The sequence below is a fragment of the Octopus sinensis genome, linkage group LG4 (assembly GCF_006345805.1).
Source record: "Octopus sinensis linkage group LG4, ASM634580v1, whole genome shotgun sequence".
NCBI lineage: Eukaryota > Metazoa > Mollusca > Cephalopoda > Octopoda > Octopodidae > Octopus > Octopus sinensis.
The window spans coordinates 86,158,272-86,180,203 of record NC_043000.1 but is presented as its reverse complement, the minus strand read 5'-3'; the positions used below and the strand labels follow the sequence as shown (position 1 = coordinate 86,180,203).

Below are 21,932 nucleotides of genomic sequence, written 5' to 3'. Positions count from 1 at the left end.
CACACTAGCATGGGTTGGACGGTTTAATAGGATCCAACAAGCCAGAGGCCTGCATTGAGCTCCAGTGTCTGCTTTGGCAGTTTCTACAGCTGGGTACCCTTCCTAACACTATCCACATTACTGAATAGATTGGGTACATTTTTGTGGCATTGGCACTAGTGTGGTTATGAAGTAACTAACAATACAAGGCTCTTCAACTGAGTAGGGGTGTAATAGAGAGAGGTGGCTTTATGGAAGGTCTTGAGAGATTAAAATACGATAGCTGAAGAAGCACAGGTGTCTTGCTGTAGAGGGGATATGTGGCTATCCCACTTTGAAAGAAAGAAAAGATTGTGGTCATGAGGTGTCAGGGAATACCTTCAAAGTACAAGAAGATGAATATAAGAGAGAATAGATAGTGTATTGGAAAGGGAGTGTGGTTAAGTTGATGAAAGAGTAAAAAGAATTACAGATGGTTAGAGATGGGGATAGAGGTGAATGCAAGTGGAGATATGGTCAATGATGAAAAACAGTTTGGAAGAGGAGAGGAGGGGGAAGTTGTAGGAAATATAAGTAGATCTGGAAGTACAAGGAGATAAGTGCAGTAATGCAAGTGTTCAAAATATCCACTCACAAACTTAAGAATAAATGAGAAGCAATAGAGAAGAAGCTTTTGTGTATTCTTCATTCCATTTTTCTTTGGTAAATATCTCTTTACTCTCTTTTTACTTTTTTACTTGTTTCAGTCATTTGACTGCATTTCCTATGAAATTCTTCCTAATATTTTTAACTTGCTAAAATTTTGAATTGAAATGATATCTGATGAGGTAAAAAAGAAAATGTTGCAAGTTAGTTAAATTCTATAAGAAACAATATTAGCATCTCATGTTGGAAGCCTTGAAGCATTATATGCAAACTGGATTGTTAATTTTTCTTATTAAGTGCAGCAACAGTGAAATTTGTGTGTTGTTCGTTAGAGAGAAGATTTCTCAACTTTAAGGATATAAACTGAATTGAAAGCTCATTTCTCCTGAAGCAGTTTGTTTTGGCGCCATCAGAAACAGGCAGACAGAAGCATTTAATGACAGAATCAAGTGATTAAATTCTTTGAACAATAACAAAAAAATAATCCTTTTCTCTCACATTTCCTTTTCCCTCCCAATTCCTCTCGCCTTTCTCTCCTTTCATCACCACATCCTGCTTTTTCTCTCCTCTTTCTCTCTTGTATCTCCCTTCCTTCCCTCTCTTTGAATTTGCTTCCTTTGCAATTAGAAAATCTGAAGTGATAGATCTATAGAGAAACAAACAACATAAAATGTATTTGTGAAGGAATATACATAAAGAAAAAAATTAGAGAATCATAAAACAAATGAAAAAGAAAACCACTGTAAATGGTAGTTTTATCATTGTTGGAATCCATTATTTAAGAGATGACACAGAAATAATGTCCTTTAATTGCCAAGTGCTCACTGTCTTGTGACAATGAACATGTAGAGAATTAATGAGAAAGATGGTTAGAAAAGTTGGCATTCAAGATAAACATTAGATTTAACATTGCTATTAACAATAAAAGAATATTAATCATGATTTTAAGGTATGTATTAAGTTAATATATATATATAGTAGAGGACATGAGGAGTTCTCGAGATGTGGTATGTGGTGAATTTACTGAGAGATGGAGTACTTGAGATGCTTTGTTTACCCATAAATAGCTTAAAAATGCAGAAAAACAATCTTTTTTATGCCTAACTTGCATAAGGTTTCATAGTCACTCTTGTTTTTCTATATCTTCTTTTTCTAGTCTCCCTTTCACTCCTCCTCTTCACAGTTAAACTTTGAAGCAAATGATTTTATCATAATTAGTGGCTTTTGTATCAACATTTATGACTGAAATCTTAAAGAATGGATTATATGATTATTTCATTTAATAGAATTGAATTATCATTAAATTTAGGTAAGCCTGTCAAGTCCTAGAAATCATAATGTATGCCTGTGAGTGTGTAAAACATACACAAATTCACTATCTTATTTCTTTATTGCTCACAGAGGGCTAAACATAGAGGGGACAAACAAGGACAGACAAAGTAATTAAGTCGATTACATCGACCCCAGTATGTAACTGGTACTTAATTTATTGACCCCAAAAGAATGAAAGGCAAAGTCGACATTGGAGGAATTTGAACTCAGAACGTAGCGGCAGACGAAATACTGCTAAGCATTTCACCCAGCATGCTAACGTTTCTGCCAACTCACCGCCTTTTTTTCACAAATTCACTATCTTAGTTAAATGGAAAAACAATATTTTATAGGTTATGTTCCTTTGTACTTTATCCAAATTATATTTACTTATTGCATTTGTATCCATATCATGCAAATAACAAGAGCACATTCATTTGTTGACATAATCATTTCTACTATAGGCACAAGGCCTGAAATTTTGGGGGAAGGGATAAGTCGATTGCATCGATCCCAAGTGTATAACTGGTACTTATTTCATTGACCCCCAAAAGGATGAAAGACAAAGTCAACCTTGGTGGAATTTGAACTCAGAACATAGCAACAAGCGAAATACTGTTAAGCATTTTATCTAGCATGTTAACAGTTCTGCCAGCTTGCTGCCTTATTCATTTGATAACATAGCAACCATATTTGTATGTTCTGGTACTTGTCCTAATGCCAAGCACATCCTTGCTGATCTAAAAAGAAAGCAGAATTGGTCATCAACTACATTTACTTACCTATCCTTAGTTATTATCTACTTGTTTTATAGTTGCTCTACTAACCACCTTCTTGTCATATCTGCATTACAGTTTTCATTTTATCTCCATTTTTCTTTTCTTTTTTCTGAATGCATATCACTTCAGTGAGGTTTGTGTAGAGAATAGAGATTTCTATATTGGTAGTTGTCTTTAAAATAAAACTGTTAAGTTTCAGTATAAATCAGTAATGAATTCAAACTACAGAATTACCAAGATTCAAACAAAATTGAATCTATAAATAAACTCTTATTAATAAGAATATAATTGTGAGACTATCAACAAATAGAGACTGCTTATGGAAATTGAAAACAATAGTAAAGGTATGGAAAATAAGAAATTTCAATTTTGAATTGTTTCTCAATATCATACTTCAGTACAAAGTGAACAGTAACAAATTTAAAAGAAGAAAATAATCAGTCTATCAAGTGTTTCAAGTATTGATTGCAAAATCAATAAAACACTGAATAAATTTTTCAAAGATTGAGAAGTGACCTTAATCAGTAAATGGAAGGATCAGAAACTGGCAAGACATGCCAAACAATCTAATAAGAACCAATTCCTATCTCTAACAGTTTTCAGTAAATATAATTTCATTCTTCTATAAAGGGGTATTTTACTGACAGGCAATAGATTGTAATTCAGTTAGCAATAATGCAATATCGAGTGAGCTTTAGGTGTAAAAGAAAACAGGCAACATAAAGAAGACATCAACAGCATAATTAAATAGTGCAAGCTAATATCAAATGCATGGTAAGAATATAAAGAGTTTCTAAACCATGTTTACTTTGATAGCTTTAGACTATTAATTGACAGTGTTATGTAGTAAATAATGTTTGACTTTAAAATAGGGTAAAAAGGGTTCAATTGCAGACTATTCAAAAAGTTTTGTTATTTTAACTTCAACTATACCAATGATTTCATCATTAACTCTAACCTGAAGGTAATATTTACAATAAAACTAATAGTTTTCATCTTTCACAGACGTAATGTATGTAAAGGGTTCAATTTAGTAGGGGTATTTATGTAATACTGAATTCATTTCACTTCCAATTAAACCTTAGTAGCATGGAAAATAGATGTAAAGCCAGAGATAATGGTGATTAACAGTGTTCTTTTGTGGAGAGAATGGAGAGAAATCAATGTCACAAGAGTTTCTTCTAAACTAATTGTTTAAGCATAATGGTCAACTCAAAGCTAATCTTAGACTTTATAGATTTGTTCTAATTTATTATCATTATGAACAGATTGTGTACTTGCTTTGGTTTGGTCTGACATTGTTTAGATGTATTTACCGTAAAGTATTTTTCTCTAACTTTCATAAGTATCTATCTGAATGGCTAATTCTCTTAGGTCAAATTTAATTACCTCACTCTTTGCTCTCCATCTATTTCTGCCATAATACCACACTGCTAGTTTATCTTCTACTATGTTATTGCTGCCTCAATAATAGAATGTGTATACTACTTATTGCGCACATCTGTTCCAAACTTATGAATAAAAATAATCTCCAGAACAGTAATCTTTTATATTTTCAAGGAATTCAGTTTAGAACTCTGCTATTTTCCATATGGAATCTGTTAATTTCAAACTTGATTTTTTCTCTTTCTTCAATGCACTGATTTTTCTTCTGTTGCCATTTCTTTATACCATTATAAGAGTTATTTAGAATATTTTTCTTTTTATAGATAAATTAATACCTTAGTTCTTTTAATGTGTTGTTACATCACTGTTTACAATAGACTTCTGGGCAGAAAATAGCAGAAATCATTAAGATAAATGCAACTCATTGAGTACAACTTCAAATATATATATTCCTAGAATGCAAAAATAAAAATCATTTTGACCATTCTTTGTAAGGATGAAGAATAATTAAATTCCAACTGAAGAAAGAACTGTTATGAATTTTTCTGGTTAACTACTTAGAAGTATTCCTACATGGAAAAGCTCTCTTTTTATAAATGATATTCAAATTTACTAATGATTTAATAGTGGTTATTGTGTCATTGGAAAATATTTGCAAATAAAAGTCTTTTTTTTTTCATTTCTACAGAACTCCTTTGTTTTTAGCAACACTGCAGAAACATGCAGATGTCTGTGAATACTTAATGCAACAAGGCGCTGATCCTCATTCTATGACTGAATCTGGTGAGTACCTTCTATTTTAGTTATTGAATAAACTAAATTTTTGTATTAAATGTTTAAGAATTGATTACTTCACCAAAAAAGAATTTTAACATATTGGTACATAAAACCAAAGATTAAGTCATTGTCGTTGTCATCATTTGTATTGGCATCAGTGGTGTCTGCAAATGAAACAAAATTAGATAAAAGTACAGTTAAAAAAGATATGTAATATGTTGGACACTTTGGAATGAGTATTCAAAGATAAATGTAAGAAGTATACAAATAAGTATAAAAGAGTATACATATAAGATGTCTACAAGAATATATATATATATATATGTGTACATACACATAAAAACACAAACAGAGTTGTAAATGAGTGTTGCTGTCATACAAGCAGTGTCATTTATTTCCAATATTCTGTTCAAATATATCTGACCACTGGGAAATATTACATTGCTAAGAAAACAAGTGAAGGTTACTGACAGAAAGGGCATCCAACCATAGATAATCTGTCTGAATAAACTCTTGCTTAACCAACACAAGCATGGAAAAATAGATGTTTAAGCGATGATAATGATGATGATTGATTTGTAGGTACATTCATACATATGTACATACGTACGTACGTACGTACGTACGTACATACATACATACATACATACATACATACATACATACATACATACATACATACATACATACATACATAGAACAATTCTAAAAAGCGATAATGTCAATCTTATAAGAAACATCTAATAGTTGTAAAGAAAACATATATGAGCCAATAGGGCTATTAATTTGGATCTTATCTCAGTTTCCACTAGAGTGCCACTAAAAGTACAAGACTTCCTCCTAAACAAGATGCCAGTCTATCACAGGGTTAAACTGGCCTTCTCCCCAGTTATTAATAGTAGTTGTTTTCAGCGGAGTTGACTGACGTAATGTGAAGTGAAGTACCCTGCTCAACACTTTGACTAGTTCGGGAATGAAACTCGGACCTAACTTGCAATTATATAGTTCCTTCTTAACAGTTATTTAGTAATCAGAATTTTCAGCAGTTCTAATTTGCTATAATGATTTGGATTGTAAATATCATTAGAAATAGCATTCTTTAATTAAATTATTGGTACTGGATGGTTAAAAAATGTAGTCCAATCTTTAATGTCATTGAAGAATAAGTTTTTAAACTGCTCCATCTACTGCTGGCCAAGAAAATTATTTCGAGATTCTAGTCTCTCAAGAGTTACAAAATTAATAGAAAAAAAACTCTTTTACTACTAGGTTTAGCATGACTAACATATCTCTTCTGTCGACGCCATCCATTTTTCAATGCAGAAATAAGATAAATGTATTCAGGTTAACAGTCACTCTTAATATATGCCCATACTCTTTCAATTCTTTCAGATTAAATATAACAACTTTAATCCATTCTTGTATTAATTCTACCTTGACTGCCATTGAAAACACTTTTCCACTCAATTCATATCATTTATCATCTTCACATATCCTGATCATTTGTGTGACCTCAGTCCTCTCTCTCTCTCTCTCTCTCTCTCTCTCTCTCTCTCTCTTTTTCTCTCTCTTTCTCTCTCTTTCTCTTTTTGTCTCTCCCTTTTCTCACTCTCTTTCTATCTCTTTCTCTCCCTCCTTTCTATTTCTTCCCTTTTATCTATTTATCTACCTATCTAAACAAGTTATCTACCTATTTCTGTCTCTCTTTACTCCCTCCCCCTTTCTTTCATTCTCTCCCACTCTTTCTTTCTCTTTCTCTCCTTCTCTCTCTCTCTCTCATACACACATGCGCATATGCTACATGCATATTCCCACTCAGTCATACCACACCAGCACCTTAGCCTACATACTTTGACTTTCAGTGATATATTTCTTATCTCTCGAAAAATATACCCCTAATCTCTTTTCAGTTTCTGTAAGTTTTTGTTTTTGCTCTTATCTCAAAGTTTCCATACATCATTACACCTTTAATACATATATGAAAAATTATTTTTTACACAACAAAGAAGTTTTTTTTGATAATTTTCCTTAAACATTTTCAAGGCATTATAAAATTCTACTACCAAAGGCACTGATTAGCTTTCTGATATGACCTGAATAGTCTATTTCATATGGAACATCCTTATTGTTTACAGTTGTTGCAAGTGTACAACTACATATAGAAATGACTGCACTTAACTTTTAACATCCTGTTGAAAATTTTCCAAATTAAAACCCCAGTACTAAATGATTCCATTACAGAAGAGAAATGAATGTTACAGAAAGAAATTAGAGTTTTCTCCTTTACATTGAAAACTTTCTCTCTGTTTTCAAAATTAATATAAATAATGTTAGTATCATTTTTGTGTTATGTGTTTCGGAACTGGCTGACCAATATATCCCATGTGATACTGTGTCATATAGAAAACTATGAATTGTACTGATTCATATACATGTGTGTGTGATTTCTATATGTATGTTTGTGTGCATGCGTGTGCACATGTGTGTGAGGTTACAAACATAGCCAAGCAGTTAAATTTACCTTGCGATGAAAATACTATATTTTAAACTTATCTTGAAAGAGATCTCACGGTATCTATCACAATGATGAACTACAGTCATCCCTCGCTACTTCATGGTTCAACTACCGCGGATTCACAACTTCACGGATTTTAAAAATATATATATATGTATGAATGCCTAAAATTTTTCATTAACTCCATTAAAATCATCATCATCGTTTAACGTCCGCTTTCCATGCTAGCATAAATATTATTTCCTAGTCTGGGAACAACAAAACAAGCGTAAAATAGCAAAAAAGTATATACAGGGGTATTTGAACTTAAGATGGGCTGTGATTGGTGCAATGGAGAGAGACGATGAATCACAGCTTTCTATTTTGTAATCTGGCCTGTGTAACAGTAACAATCTTTATTTTTTAAAATCTAAAGTGTTATTGCTTAACAGTTGTCCTTGTTATTAATAGACTGTAATGGGTGGGTTGTTAACAGTACAGGGAGGGTTTTAAAAGTCCAAATACATGTTAAATAAATACTGTAAATATGGTGTCCCTACTTCACGGAAATTCAGTTATCGCAGTTGATCTCGGAACCAATCTACTGCGATAAACGAGGGATCACTGTAGTCAGTTTGAAAAGCATTCATAATGATTTTAAAGTGGTATGAACATGAACCAGAAGCTGTGATATGAAATGAGAATTACTAGATCTTGTGGGACTTCACCATAAAGACTGATCATACTATTGAGGCAAGAAAACCAGACATGATTATAGAAGACAAAATAAACAGAGCAAGATCATAAATTTTGCAATTCTCTATGATAGTAGAGTCAGTACCAAAGAAATAGAAAAAAAACTGAGATATACCAGGATCTAGCCAGAGGACTAAGGAGACTGTGGAAGACCAAGACAACAATAATTCTTATAGACATGGTGCACTTGACAAAATGCAACCTAAAAGACTGAAAGAGATTTGAATTGAACCTTGCATTGTCGATCTGCAGAAAAGCACCATCCTATATTCTGCAAGAACCCTAAGAAAAATTCTTGAGATTGGAGGAGACCTGTTGTCACCAAACATCAAGATAAAATACCTGCTAACTAAATTATCATGTGCTAGCATAATAATAATAATAATAATAATAATAATAATAATAATAATAATAATAAAGGAGACCAAGAAGAAGGAGAAGAACAAGAAGAAAATCATTTTGTGTTGAACAATTATAACTCATGCATTCTCATCACAACTACTAAATAACTAATTGCCATTTTATACAAGGAAACAGTAAAATGAAGACAGACTTGAGTTACATTTTAAATTCCTTTCATAAGAAATAAACTCAATAGTTTTTATCCCTTGATTCTATATTCCATTCAGCTTTTATCCCTTGATTCTATATTCCACATAAAAGCATCCATAACACTCTGTGAAGTGGTTGGCATCAGGAAGGGCATCAGGTTGTAGAACCATACCAAAGTAGACATTAGAACTTGGTGCAGTCCTCTAGCTCATCTGTTTATGTTGAACTGTCCAACCCATTCCAGTATGGTAAAAAGGACGTTACATGATGATGACGATGATGACGACGATGAACACGGCAATGACGACGACGATGATATGCAACAAAATGCAAAATACTATTTCATACAATACAAGTCATATAAAAGGCAAAGGTTGATCTTCATGTGACATGACCCAAATTTAATTTTTAAAAATCTGTATCAACAAAAAATATCTTTTAAAAATATCTATCAACCAAAACAAAAGTTAATTTAAGATATACATTATCATTGCCAACACACAAATAACTTCTTTATCATGAATTCCATTCCCAGATTCTCTCCTTGAAATACAACTCTCCAAGCCCAAATCTTTGTTCAGAAGTTCAGCATAAGTTCAAACCAAGATATCTTCAAATTACCTTTCCCTAGAAATGTAATTTTATATAAATCTGTAGAAATTCTTAGAGAATTCAAAAATCGTTTTTTTTTTGTTTTCCTTTTTTGCAAAATCTCTACACATGTAACAAGTAATACCATCATCATCATCATCATCATCATTATTTTAACTTCCATTTTTCCATGCTTGCATAGGTTAAATAAAATAAGTAGAGGCAGATTTTCTATGATCAGATGGTCTTCGTGTTGCTGATTCTTACCTGTTTCCAAGCAAGATAATATTTCCATATGACTCAACATGTCTTCAAAGATTAGAAATGAAGAACATTGCCTGTATGATGGTAGTGCTCATTTACAATTATCATGTGATGTCAAACAAGGAGAAACAAACAATCCCCACCATATATGTATGTATGTATGGTATGTATGTATGCATGCACACACACACACACACACACACTGGACTTCTTTCAGTTTCTATATAACAAATCTAGTCACAATGCTTTAGACATTGTCAAAAGCGCTCCTGCTTAAGGTACCATACAGTGGGAATGAAGCTGAAGCCACACGGTTGGGAGAAAGCTTCTTAACAACATAACTATGTATGCAACTAATATATATATATATATATATATATATATATATAAATATATATAGGGTTGGCCAAAAAGTCCATTCAATTTTTGTCAACACTAAACTTGCGTCACTCTATTAAGTAGCTAACTTCAGTCTGTCTGTTATAGTTTAGCAACACAGGTTGTATTTTATGTGCTTGGGATCACTCTGAAAATAGAGAATCAAAATGAACATTATCAACACCTCATAGTTTTTTTTACTTAAAAAAAGGCAAGAAAGCAGCAGAAACCTGCAGGAAGATATGTTTTGTGTATGGAGAAGATGCTATTACAGAATGTATGAGCCAGAAGAAGTTTTCAAGATTTCAATCAGAAACATGAGGAAAACCATACTTTTGTGAAGAGAATAGTGACAGGGTAAAAAAATGGACTATGTGTAACAATGTGAAGTGCAAATGGTCATGGGAGTAGAGTGGTAAATGACCAAAAACCACCTCCAAACAGGACTTCACCTAAAGAAGGTTACACTTTCAATTTGGTGGAAATGGAAGTGTTGTCTTTCACAAGCTTCATCCCATGGACAATTCAGATGTGTACTGTAACCAGCTGGACAAATTAAATGCAGTGATTCACCAGAAGTACTTAGCACTTGCTAATCATAAGGGCATTGTCTTTCATTATGACAATGTCAGACCACACACTTGTTTGCAACACAACAGAAGTTACTGGGGCTTGGCTGGGAGGTTTTGCCACACACTCCATATTCATCTGACCTTGCACCTTCAGATCTTCACTTGTTTCTCTCAAATCCATTGCCTGGCCACACCTTCAATACTGAAGAGGATGTAAAACTTCACCTAGAAAACCTTTTTGCCAGTAAAGACAGGAAATTCTTTGAGCTAGGAATAATGGATCTGCTCGCAAAATTGCAGAAGATACTAGAACAAAACAGTAATTATATTATTGGTTGAATAAATCAGTTTGTGTTTAAAACTTGTGTTTTATTTTCAATTAAAGAATTAAACATATAAATACAATGTGTTGTGTGTGTGTGTGTGTTCATATCTACATACACACAACATATAGACACATACATATTTGTTTTTTTTTTTCATTTTACATCGTTTTTTCCATACTCTGCTAGCATGAGTTGAATAAATATATTAGTGAGGCCTTGTTTTACAGCTGTACGCCCTTCCTGTCATTAATCCTTAACATTTCCTCAAGTAAGGAATCTCTTATTTCACATATCTACAAAGGCACAAAGGGAGTAGACAAGTTGTTGACAGAATCAGTGACAGAAATAATACCAATGGTAGCAACTGCCATAGAGCACAAATGTAAACGAACATAGATACACATATATACATACGTACATATGTATGTATGTCTGTATACACAATGGACTTCTTTTAGTTTCTCCCTACCATATTTGTTCTCAATGCTTTTGTTGATGCTGGGCTATATTCATCATAGTTCTCCAGGCCAAAACAGAGGAGTTTAAGACCAAGTGCTTGTGGGAAGTCTTCTATGATGATGACCTTCTTATAGCAGAATCTGTAGGAAAATTAGAAAAGAAATTTCTGGTGTGAACAGGCATGGCTGTGCGGTAGGAAGCTATAGGCACAGGTGTGGCTCTGAGGTAAGAAGTTTGCTTCTCAACCACATGGTTCTGGGTTCAGTCCCATTGCATGGCACCTCAGGCAAGTGTCTTCTGCTATATCCTCGGGCTGACAAAAGTGGAGTGGATTTGGTAGACAGAAACTGAAAGAAGCTCGTCATATATATATACAAACATATATATATATATGTGTGTGTGTGTGTGTGTCTGTGTTTGGCTCCCCACCGCCACCACCATCACTTGACAAGCAATGTTCATGTGTTTACGTCCCCATAACTTAGCAGTTCGGCAAAAGAGACCATTAGAATAAGTGCTAGGCTTACAAAGAATAAGTCCTGGGGTTGATTCATTCAACTAAAGGCAGTACTCCAGCATGACTGCAGTCAAATGACTGAAACAAATAAAAGAATAAGGTGTCTTAAATTTAGCAAAGACCAGAGTTTTAGTTAGCAGAAAGGCAGGCAGAATACAACATCTATTGAAATGCTCAATATATAGCAAACATGTAGATAGAAATTCATACAGTGTGCCCAGTGCAAAATATAGACACAGAGGTGCAATAGAATCACAGAAAAGTTAATGGAGAGACTGGACTTTGTCTATGGCTGATGCACAAGAACAATAAACACTGAAAACACACAGGAAACAAATTTTCTCAAATGCCCTAGATACTCTCTGGAGGTAGCAGATAGCTTCTTTATCCAGGTGGTCTAATTAGTAGTGGTGGACGATGTTCTGAAAGCATAGTTGCTAGAATAACAAGATGGAGAAAGTTCAGGGAGCTATTAACTCTGTTGGCACCAAAAGGTCTCTCAGAGTGAAAGACAGAATGTATGATGTTTGTGTACGAACAGTGATACTATATGGTAGTAAAATGTGGACCATGAATGCAGAGTATATATATATAAAGACTAGAAAGGAATGAAGCAAGCATGTTCTGCTGGATGTGCAATGTCAGTGAACAAACAACAAAGTGCAAGCATAAGTAGTGAAGACATATTTCAGGATGTTGAACCTCCTGGAAAAGATAACAAATGTTGAGGATGACTAATAGTTCATTATGTTCAAAAAGACCTATCCACCCTAGTAAAAATAAGGTCCTAAAAGCATAGAGTTTTGGCTATTCCCCCTGCATTCAAGTCATCCCTACAACCCATTTCACAATACCCATCTCACCATCACTCTTTTAAACACAGTACTACCTTAGCTGCTGTAATTATAATAATTCTATAAGAGCAGAGATGCATATATTCCATCTCCCAATACTTTTGAACAACCATTTTCCTGTACCCTGAAGCCACCTCCCCATATCACCTACCTAACACTCTCAATATCATCCTGTTGCTACTATTGAACACCATGTCATATTGGTTATAAGCTCCTCCCCTACTTCCTGCCCTTCTCTCTCTCTCTCTCTCTCTCTCTCTCTTCCTTTCTCTCTCTCTCTCTCTCTCTCTCTCTCTCTCTCTCTCTTTATATATATATATATATTCACCCATACATACCTTTGGTCTCCACCTTTGTCCCTGATCACCCCTCCCTTTCATCCCACTCTTCACATTGCTCTCCACTCCCAATAAAACATGGGATGAGATGGTGAAGCACGACCTTCGAATTTTGAACCTTATAGAGGCAATGACTAGTGACCAAGGCCTTTGGTGATGTGCTCAACTGATACTTATTTCGTCAACCCATAAAGGATGAAAGGCAAAATCGACCTTAGCAGAATTTGAACTCAGGCTGTAAGAAATCAAAAGAAATCTTTTAAGCCTAGTGCACCCGTGCTGGTGACATGTAAAAATAAATCAACCCTTGAACATTGGGCCTCACAGGGGCAAAGTTACTAAGTACCTGTCGAGTGTTGGGCTTCATGGAGGCTTAGTGGCTGAGTTCCTTTTGAGTGTTGGGCCTCATGGAGGCAAAGTGGCAGAGCTCCTTTCGAGTGTTGGGCCTCACAGAGGCAATGACCAAGACCTTTAGCATTGTGTCGTGCTCGAGAAGAACACCCATCAAGCCGAGCAAAATCATAGTCATGGCAGATACCAGTGTCACGCAAATGGCACCCATGCTGGTGGCACGTAAAAGCACCAATTACGCTCTCAAAGTGGTTGATGTTAGGAAGGGCATCCAGCCATAGAAAACCATGCCAAATCAGACTGGAGACTGGCACAGCCTTCCAGTGTGCCAGCCCACTCAAACCATCCAACCCATGCCAGCATGGACAACAGACATTAAATGATAACGATGATGATGATGATGATATGATCTTAATAATAAAATGACATAGTTGAATATTTTTAGGAATTCATATGTGTATACACAAAACTTTATTATATGCATCTATATTAGATTCTCCCTCTTATTTTATAAATTCATATTGCTTTTGAGTTTGATTAATTTATATTACTTGCATTTATATTACAATAACTAGAATAGAAAAGAAAGTGAGATGTTATTTTGAAATACCAAAGACTTGTATGAATGACTCTCAAAATTCAAACTTTTTTTGTAAAAGATCTTTCTATAAATGTAAAAGATCATTCTGTAAAGATTTTAATCAAGTTATATATATATAAAGAAAATAATCAAAAACCAATTTTTTAAATTCTTTAGTTTAACTGTCTAGACAAGCCTAAAGTAAAAATTGTCTTTGAGTGTTTACATAAGAAATTTTCAGAATTTTATTTGCTGCATTAACCATTTTAGAACAAATATTGTCAACCCAAATTGAATTCATTTCCATGTTAATGTTTAGTTAATTTATGTCATTATTATGTCATATTAATATTAATATTTTTGCTTCAATTTATTTTTAACCTCCATGGCATTTATTTCGTGTTTACTCATCATCAAAAGAATGTCTCAGTGTACAAGTGGGAAAAATTGACAGACTTCTTCCAGAACTATTATTATCAAAGAAAAGAAAATATTATTTATGTTGCTTTTCAGTTGACTGCAATGATTGAGATTTCTTGCTTAGAATTTCTCCTATCCTGATAGAAATCTTCTGGTTTCACTATAGAAGTCTAATATAATTAAAGAAAAACTTGATGTTCTTTTTTTTTTTACTTGTTTCAGTCATTTGACTGCGGCCATGCTGGAGCACCGCCTTTAATCGAGCAACTCAACCCCGGGACTTATTCTTTTGCAAGCCCAGTACTTATTCTATCAGTCTCTTTTTGCCGAACCACTAAGTGACGGGGACATAAACACACAAGCATCGGTTGTCAAACAATGCTAGGGGGACAAACACAGACACACAAACATATACACATACATACATATATATATATATATATATATAATATATATATATATATATATATATAATATATATATATATACGACAGGCTTCTTTCAGTTTCCGTCTACCAAATCCACTCACAAGGCATTGGTCGGACCGGGGCTATAGCAGAAGACACTTGCCCAAGATGCCACGCAGTGGGACTGAACCCGGAACCATATGGCTGGTAAGCAAGCTACTTACCATACAGCCACTCCTGCGCAAGAAAGTAGCACAAAAAATTCCCAATTTTCAGATAGGAAATGAAAACAACAACAATAATAGCAATAATTCTTCCTATGGTAGGTACAAGGTCTGAAATTGGGGTAAGGGGACTAGTCAATTACATCAACCTCAGTGCTCAACTGATACTTATTTTGTCAACCCATGAAGGATGAAAGGCAAAATCGACCTTAGCAGAATTTGAACTCAGACTGTAAGAAATCAAAAGAAATGCTGTTAAGCATTTTGCCCAACACACTAACAGTTTTGCAAGCTCACCACCTTAAGAAGAAGAAGAAGAAGAAGAAGAAGAAGAAGAAGAAGAAGGAGAAGAAGAAGAAGAAGAAGGAGGAGGAGGAGGAAATAGAAAAGGAAAAGAGAAAGTGGTAGAGAGAAAGGAGGAGGTGGAGGAGGTAGAGAAGAAGAAGAAAAAGAAGAACTTTTTAAATATTGGCTAAAGCCTACAAATATTTAGAGAAAGCTACAGTTGGTTTTATCTTCTCTGTATTTGACTTCTCTTCTAGAGATTGCTTCTTATTTTACCAAGTCCTCCCAAACCTCTTTAGGTTTCCTTCGGTCCCTTTTGATTCCATCTCCTCTCCTTAAGTCTCCTCAAGTTTCCCCATATCTCCTTTGATCCCTTATAGTTTCCTCAGATCTCCTCTGGACCTCTCAGATTTCCTTAGATCCCATTTCATCCCCTCTAATCTTTTCAAGTTACTTCAGGTCTCCTCAGATCCCTTCAGTTTTATTTGGGTTTCCTCGGATCTTCTTTGGTCCACTCTGGTCTCCACTCAACTTCATTCACCCTGTAACTTCACTTTTCAACTTACAAGTTGTTGACTCTAACATAACAGCAATATTTCTTGGTGTTACAGTTTTCACATTATTATTATCATTTTCATTCTTTGCATTGTTTCTTTCTATTGGTGTTATCATGTTACTGTTTTCTGTCGTTGTTACTGATTCTGGTGTTACTTTTTTCATTCTGCTTTTTACTAACATTCTCAACCCTTTCATTGTCAGTCATGTTGATTTCAACATCTTTTTTTCCCACCTCCTATTGGATTATTATTCTTTTTGATTTTATTGTTCTTGCCACTGTGTCTTCATGTCGTTTCTGCTGTTGTCAGTGTTTTTATCGTACTCATTGTTTATACCACTGCCATTTTCACCTCACAGCTGTGTTTCACTATACCATTACTGAAGTTAATAGATTTAACACCTACACATTTCTTATATTTCTCAAAAAAAATGTCTACAGAAAATGTCATTTTTTTTCACTTTGTCAAGCAAAATTTTCAAGGTAGATGACAGTTCTAATGTTAACCACTTCTACAGCTATTATGGGTGCCTCACATCGATCATCATTTTTCAAACACGAAACTTGTCAACATTTTAAATAAAAATGTTTGTTCCCTAACTACAGACAACAGGGGAAAATAACTGTGTCTCTTCTAATTACAGGAGAAACAAAGATTTTTATACACCTCTTTTTCAACATCAAACATCATCATCAAAACTTTATTTGTGTTGGATAAAATGCTTTGCATTTATATACATATATAGGTGTGTGTGTGAAATAGAGAGAGAGTTTGTGTCACCTTGTTTTGACATCATGCAATAGTTGGAAATGAGTGTTATCATTATACAAGCAGTGGCCTTTGTTTCAAATTTTCTACCAAAACATGCCCATCCATGTGGAAATATTACCTTGCTCAGAAACAGAAGGTTGGTGACAGGAATAGCATCCAACTGTTGAAAATCTGCCTTAACAAATTCTGACCTATCTATGCAAGCATGGGTTCCAGGATCAGAAAGAAAGAAAATGAAAAACAAAAAAAAAATCATCTCTTAAAATTTGAAATTTCAAGAATTTGGGATGCGAAAACTGTAAAAGTTGTGCCTATAATAACTGGTGCATTGGGAACTGTAAGCAAAGATATAGACAAATGGTTGAAAGAAATTGGAATAGAATGTCCTGTAGAGCTCCTACATAAATTTTGCCTTTTAGGAGCAGGAAAGATTATCAGGAGGGTCTAAAGCACTTGAAAGACTATTGAAATGTTGTGGATACCTAAGGTTACAGATAATAACCTGTTACCCAGATAAATTCTACCAGGAATAAGTACAAACCTGAGTCTGATCAATAATAATAACAATAATAATCCCTTCAAGGCCTGAAATTTTATGGAAGGAAGCTAATCAATTACATTAATTCTAGTGATCAACTGAACATGAAACATTTTGGCCAAGGTGTTAGCAAAAAGGTTGATGCTTGTCGTAGAGAAGCTTGTAGGGAAGGTGCAGACATGCACCATTCCAGGTAGGTCGATCCAGGACAATCTTCACCTTATAGACTACACCTTAGACAGGTTGGGTAAATTAACCAGCAAAGGTGGGGCACTGGTTCATTTAGACCAAAGTAAAGCATTTGATAGGGTAGACCACCAGTACCTGGCAGCTGTCCTTGAAGCGGCTAGGCTGGGCCCGGACTTCCATAGGTGGATCTCCGCAATATACAGTGGCATCAAATCCACAGTTCAGATAAACAGCTTCCTGTCAGAGCCGTTTTTGATCAAGCACTCAGTTTGTCGAGGATGTCTCCTGTCTCCACTTCTGTATGTGTTGGCTTTTGAGCCATTACTGCGGACGTTGGAGAATTTGGGGCACACCCCCAATGAGTCGGTCTCCACTTATGCGGAACACATCTCCATCATCATGCCCAATGAGGCTCAGCTACCTTGTGTAGAGAATCCTATCAAAGGATACAAGATGGTGGCAGGGGCAAAAGTTAACAAGGACAAGTCCATCAGCTTGTGCCTCGGCACCTGGAGGAGCAAGTTGATATCATCCAGTGTCATGGGTCAGTGGACAGATGGTCCTGTTAAGTCGCTTGGAGTTTGGTTTGGACCGGACTCCCAGATGGAAAAGAATTGGATTGAGATGGCAGACAGGGTGGAGGCCCTAGTTCAGACTTGGTCCAGACAGGCTCTGTCCTTGAAAGAAAGGGTGGAAGTGGTACAGGTGTTTATTGCATCTGTAATCACCTACCGCCTAACTGCTGTCTCTTGCCCTGGCTCATGGCTAAACAAGTTTGAGCACCTTCTCTTCTGTTTATTGAGGAAAGAAGGAAAGCCACTTGTGAGGCACTCTGTCTGATGCCAGGAACCATTAAAGGGTGGGTTAGGGATGCCTTGGCTAATGATGCGCAGACATGCCTTGAGGCTGAGACATCTCTGGTGCTACCTGGAGGGCGACAAGGTGTGGAATCCACTGGCAGAGGAATTCTTTCTGCAACCAGCCTCTTTGGAGAGATTCAAACCCAGTTTTATTAAAAGATGTAATCTGACAGAATGGTAAAAGGAGTATTGACAGGCACTCGTGCTAATCCACAAAACAAGCAAGGCTAGCAGTGGAATACCACCTAGGTTTTGCATAAAGGGCTGGTAGAGTTTAAAAATGATGACGTCTAAGGAGGGACTCTGGGGTTTGACAAGAACCAACTTGCCAATCCATTCCAAAAAACTTTCAAACCAGGGTATTGGGATAATTACCAAAAATCCCTGACCTGGCAGTGCTACAGGAACACCTTACCTGTTCACGATAAGTTATCCAGGCACGGAATGTCAGTGCCAATGGCATGTCCAAGATGTGGGCTGGATGATGAAACCATCCAGCATGCTTTTGTACAGTGCTGGAAGCTTTCAGGCTTGATAATTATGTTTAATGTGAGTTGTCACACCTCAGCAGAGTACAGCTATCAGCTGAGTCTATAATAAAGATTGTGCCACCAACCGGACTCTTAAAGGAAGGTGAGGCATGTTTTCTCTGTTCAGTTGCAGTGTTGAAAGAGTGTGTGTAGAAGACCATATTGCAAGGACTCATGACAGGATCCTTCATCTCTGGCCCTGGTTTGCTGACATACTTCAGATATCCTCTGAAGAGCAAGATAGGGCTGGAGAGGAGATGCTTGTCGCAAGGTGTGCTCGAGAAAAGATGGAAGGCTGTGGTAAGAAAGGTGGGTGCAAGTGACCCTGCTTAATCCTCATGGGAAAAGGAAAAAGTATAGATGCTGGGATTTTCAGCCCATTAGGTTTAATCCCCACTAAAAAAAAAGTCAAATTTTAATTATATATCATTCAATATTTTTTAAAACTAAGTATCATACGAACTCATAATAACAATAATTGTTTGTATTGTCCTGTTTTTTCCCCTCTATGTACGATATTAATTATCCTAATAAAAAATTCATCTCTAGCAGAGGAGGTGTCCAGTACTGAGGAGTAACAGAAATAGCTTGACACCAGAACTGGTATGCTGGTCCTGTCACTAGAAGGTGGTTGGTGTTCGCTCCCCTGCTCGCAATTTATTGGATGCAGCTCTATATTGTTAACCAGCTAGAGGAGATGTCCTCTTGGGGTTAAAAAAATCACAGTAGACTCCGTTCAAATGAACTGCCATGTTAAAGTGGCTACAAATATTACTTGTCAATTCTACAACTCCAGGACAAAAAGAGGAAATTATAAAAAAACAAATTCCAAATTAGAAGAGAAATTGTTTGTGTGTGAGATAAGTCAACACTGTCATTAAACTTAGTGCATGCAACTGAAACAGTATTAAATTAAAATAACCATCAGTATATTATGCTTAATGTACATACACTATTGACAGACATTATGCTAAGGTTTTTGTCTGACAGAAAACTTCTTCATAGACTTGGGTTAAAGACACAATGTTCATAGGAGAAAGGCATGCATTGTCTCAGCAGTTACTTACAAGAATGTAAGTCATGGCTCAACCTTCCTGTGCCTTGTTAATGACATGAACTCAGATGAAATTTCTCCCTTCTAAGCTATAGAGAACTGTAAACAATATGTTCACTGATATTGTGGAAAGCTTGCCAGGCTGAATAAAACATAGGGTATGCAAATAAAACAACATTAAATTAAAATATCCACATATGTATAATGCTTAACATAAATACATCATTGAATAGCATGATGCTGTAGATTTTTGTCTGTGATAAAATTTCTTCATTGGCATGTTGTGTTAAAAACACAATATATAATTTCTGTCATTACATATGTAACATTGCAAAATTATTCTCCATCTGAATTTTTAACTACAATGGTTAAGAGCAACACTTATATAGTTCTCAACACTGAATAGCAATGCATTTATAGGTTGGAAATCTGAAATGATTGAAGAGTGTATATACAATATTAAATGCATATTTCAAAGAAAATAGTCTATTTGTACTTGAAAATATATTTATTTTTATTTTATAATAGTTTTATTATTTTATATTGGTGAAAAGATATTCAGTTATACATAACTGACTTGAAATAATGAACAGAGCAGCGAAGTTCATTCAACTTTATTTTAAACAGTTTTTTATGTAAACTCATGTATGATAGAGTGTGAGGAAATAAATATATTTAAACAAATTGTTATGTTTAAAATTGTTTATTGGTTGTTTGAAAGAAATGAATAACGAATTCTGATATTACCATTTCAGTCACATGAGACAATCAGCAACTGAGTTTTACAAAACACCTGTGTGTGTGGAGAGAAAAGAGAGAGAGGAGCAGAGAGGGAGAGAGAAAGAGAGGGGTAGATATATACATAGAAAGATAGATATGTATGTATATTGGTAGGTAGATTGATGGGTGGGTAGGTAGGTAGGTAGGTAGGTAGGTAAGCAGGCAGACAGGCAGGCAGACAGGTAGACAGGCATAAAGTGATTGGCAAATGGCAAGAGAATGTGTAAGGTTCTGAAGCCCATTTGTTCAACCTCTCTTGTGTTGGTGCCATGAGAAAATGCACGAAGTATACTCTTTAAAATAGTTAGTAATAGGAAAGGAATTCAAACAACTGACTAAATGAGACACACAAGGATACATACAAGGACCAATCTATGGGAGCAACAGATCCTACTAAGAAATGACTTGAGCCAACATGGAAAACAGATTTAAAAAGATGTTGATGATATATGTGTGTATGTATATATGCATGCATGCATGTCATTATTCAGTTTTATTTCAAGATTTCTTGCCAATAGAGGAGCCAGTTTGTAACCTAGATCCAAGGCTTCTTCATTGGAATTTCAACATCAACAACAGGGTATTTATGTATATATGCATGTATGTATATGTTCAATTCGGTATGTCTTCTCATGCATATGCTTGTATATTTAGACATGCTCATATATACTTAAATGATAAATTTCTGAAAAGTTTTACAGATTTTTGCAGTTCCAGTGATGGTTTGTATCTGTAGTCTTTGAATCAGCTTTCTTTTTTGAGAAGACTAAGTTCTCAAGATTGGTATTTAAGCAGTGTGCTACATATCCCAGTGCCCCAATAATTACAGGTTTAAACTTGAACTTGGATAGAGTAGCTGCAGATTTCTCAATAGTTCAGTGTAGGTATTCTCTTTTTCACTGATCTTCAGCTTTATGTTAACATCCATTGGGCAGCTGATTTCCACATCTGTACACAGCTTCTCTTCTCTATCCCAAATTATCATGTCAGGTCTATTGTACTTACATATTATTGGGGTTTTCACTGGGACATTCCACCAGTACTCCTTTTTGTTGAGTAGCTCTGGCTTCCACCATACTGTGGGCTCTTATTTCTTTGTCCTCAAGCTTATCCTTTCGAAGGATCTCATTACAGTTTCCTAGCTACAACATCATGTCTCATTGGTAGATAATGCCAGGATGACATTTTTGGACAACTGCTTATGGTGTGGGTGATATCTTTGGTGTTAACTCCACAAAATCTGCATCAGTTTCCACATTTTTCTGCATCTCTGTCCCTTTTGTGCATCAGGTATGGTATTTGATTGAGATTTCCTGTTCCTGGATTGCAAACACATACCCTTCAAAGCAGGAGTTAGTAATCTGGTTCTTGGTCCATGATAGACTGCTTTGGTAACCAATGTTATTAT

General features: G+C 35.2%; 1 protein-coding gene across 5 annotated transcripts in view; it reads left to right on the top strand.

Annotated features, from left to right (window-relative positions):
- The window catches only part of LOC115210688 (thyroid receptor-interacting protein 11-like), a 680,082-nt gene that overhangs the window by 401,753 nt on the left and 256,397 nt on the right, over nucleotides 1-21,932 (top strand). For all 5 annotated transcript variants that reach the window (XM_029779369.2, XM_036502228.1, XM_036502227.1 and 2 more), the window contains one exon: nucleotides 4,789-4,883. In XM_029779369.2, the coding sequence (XP_029635229.1) occupies nucleotides 4,789-4,883 (95 nt within the window). The remainder of the gene's footprint in view (nucleotides 1-4,788; nucleotides 4,884-21,932) is intronic.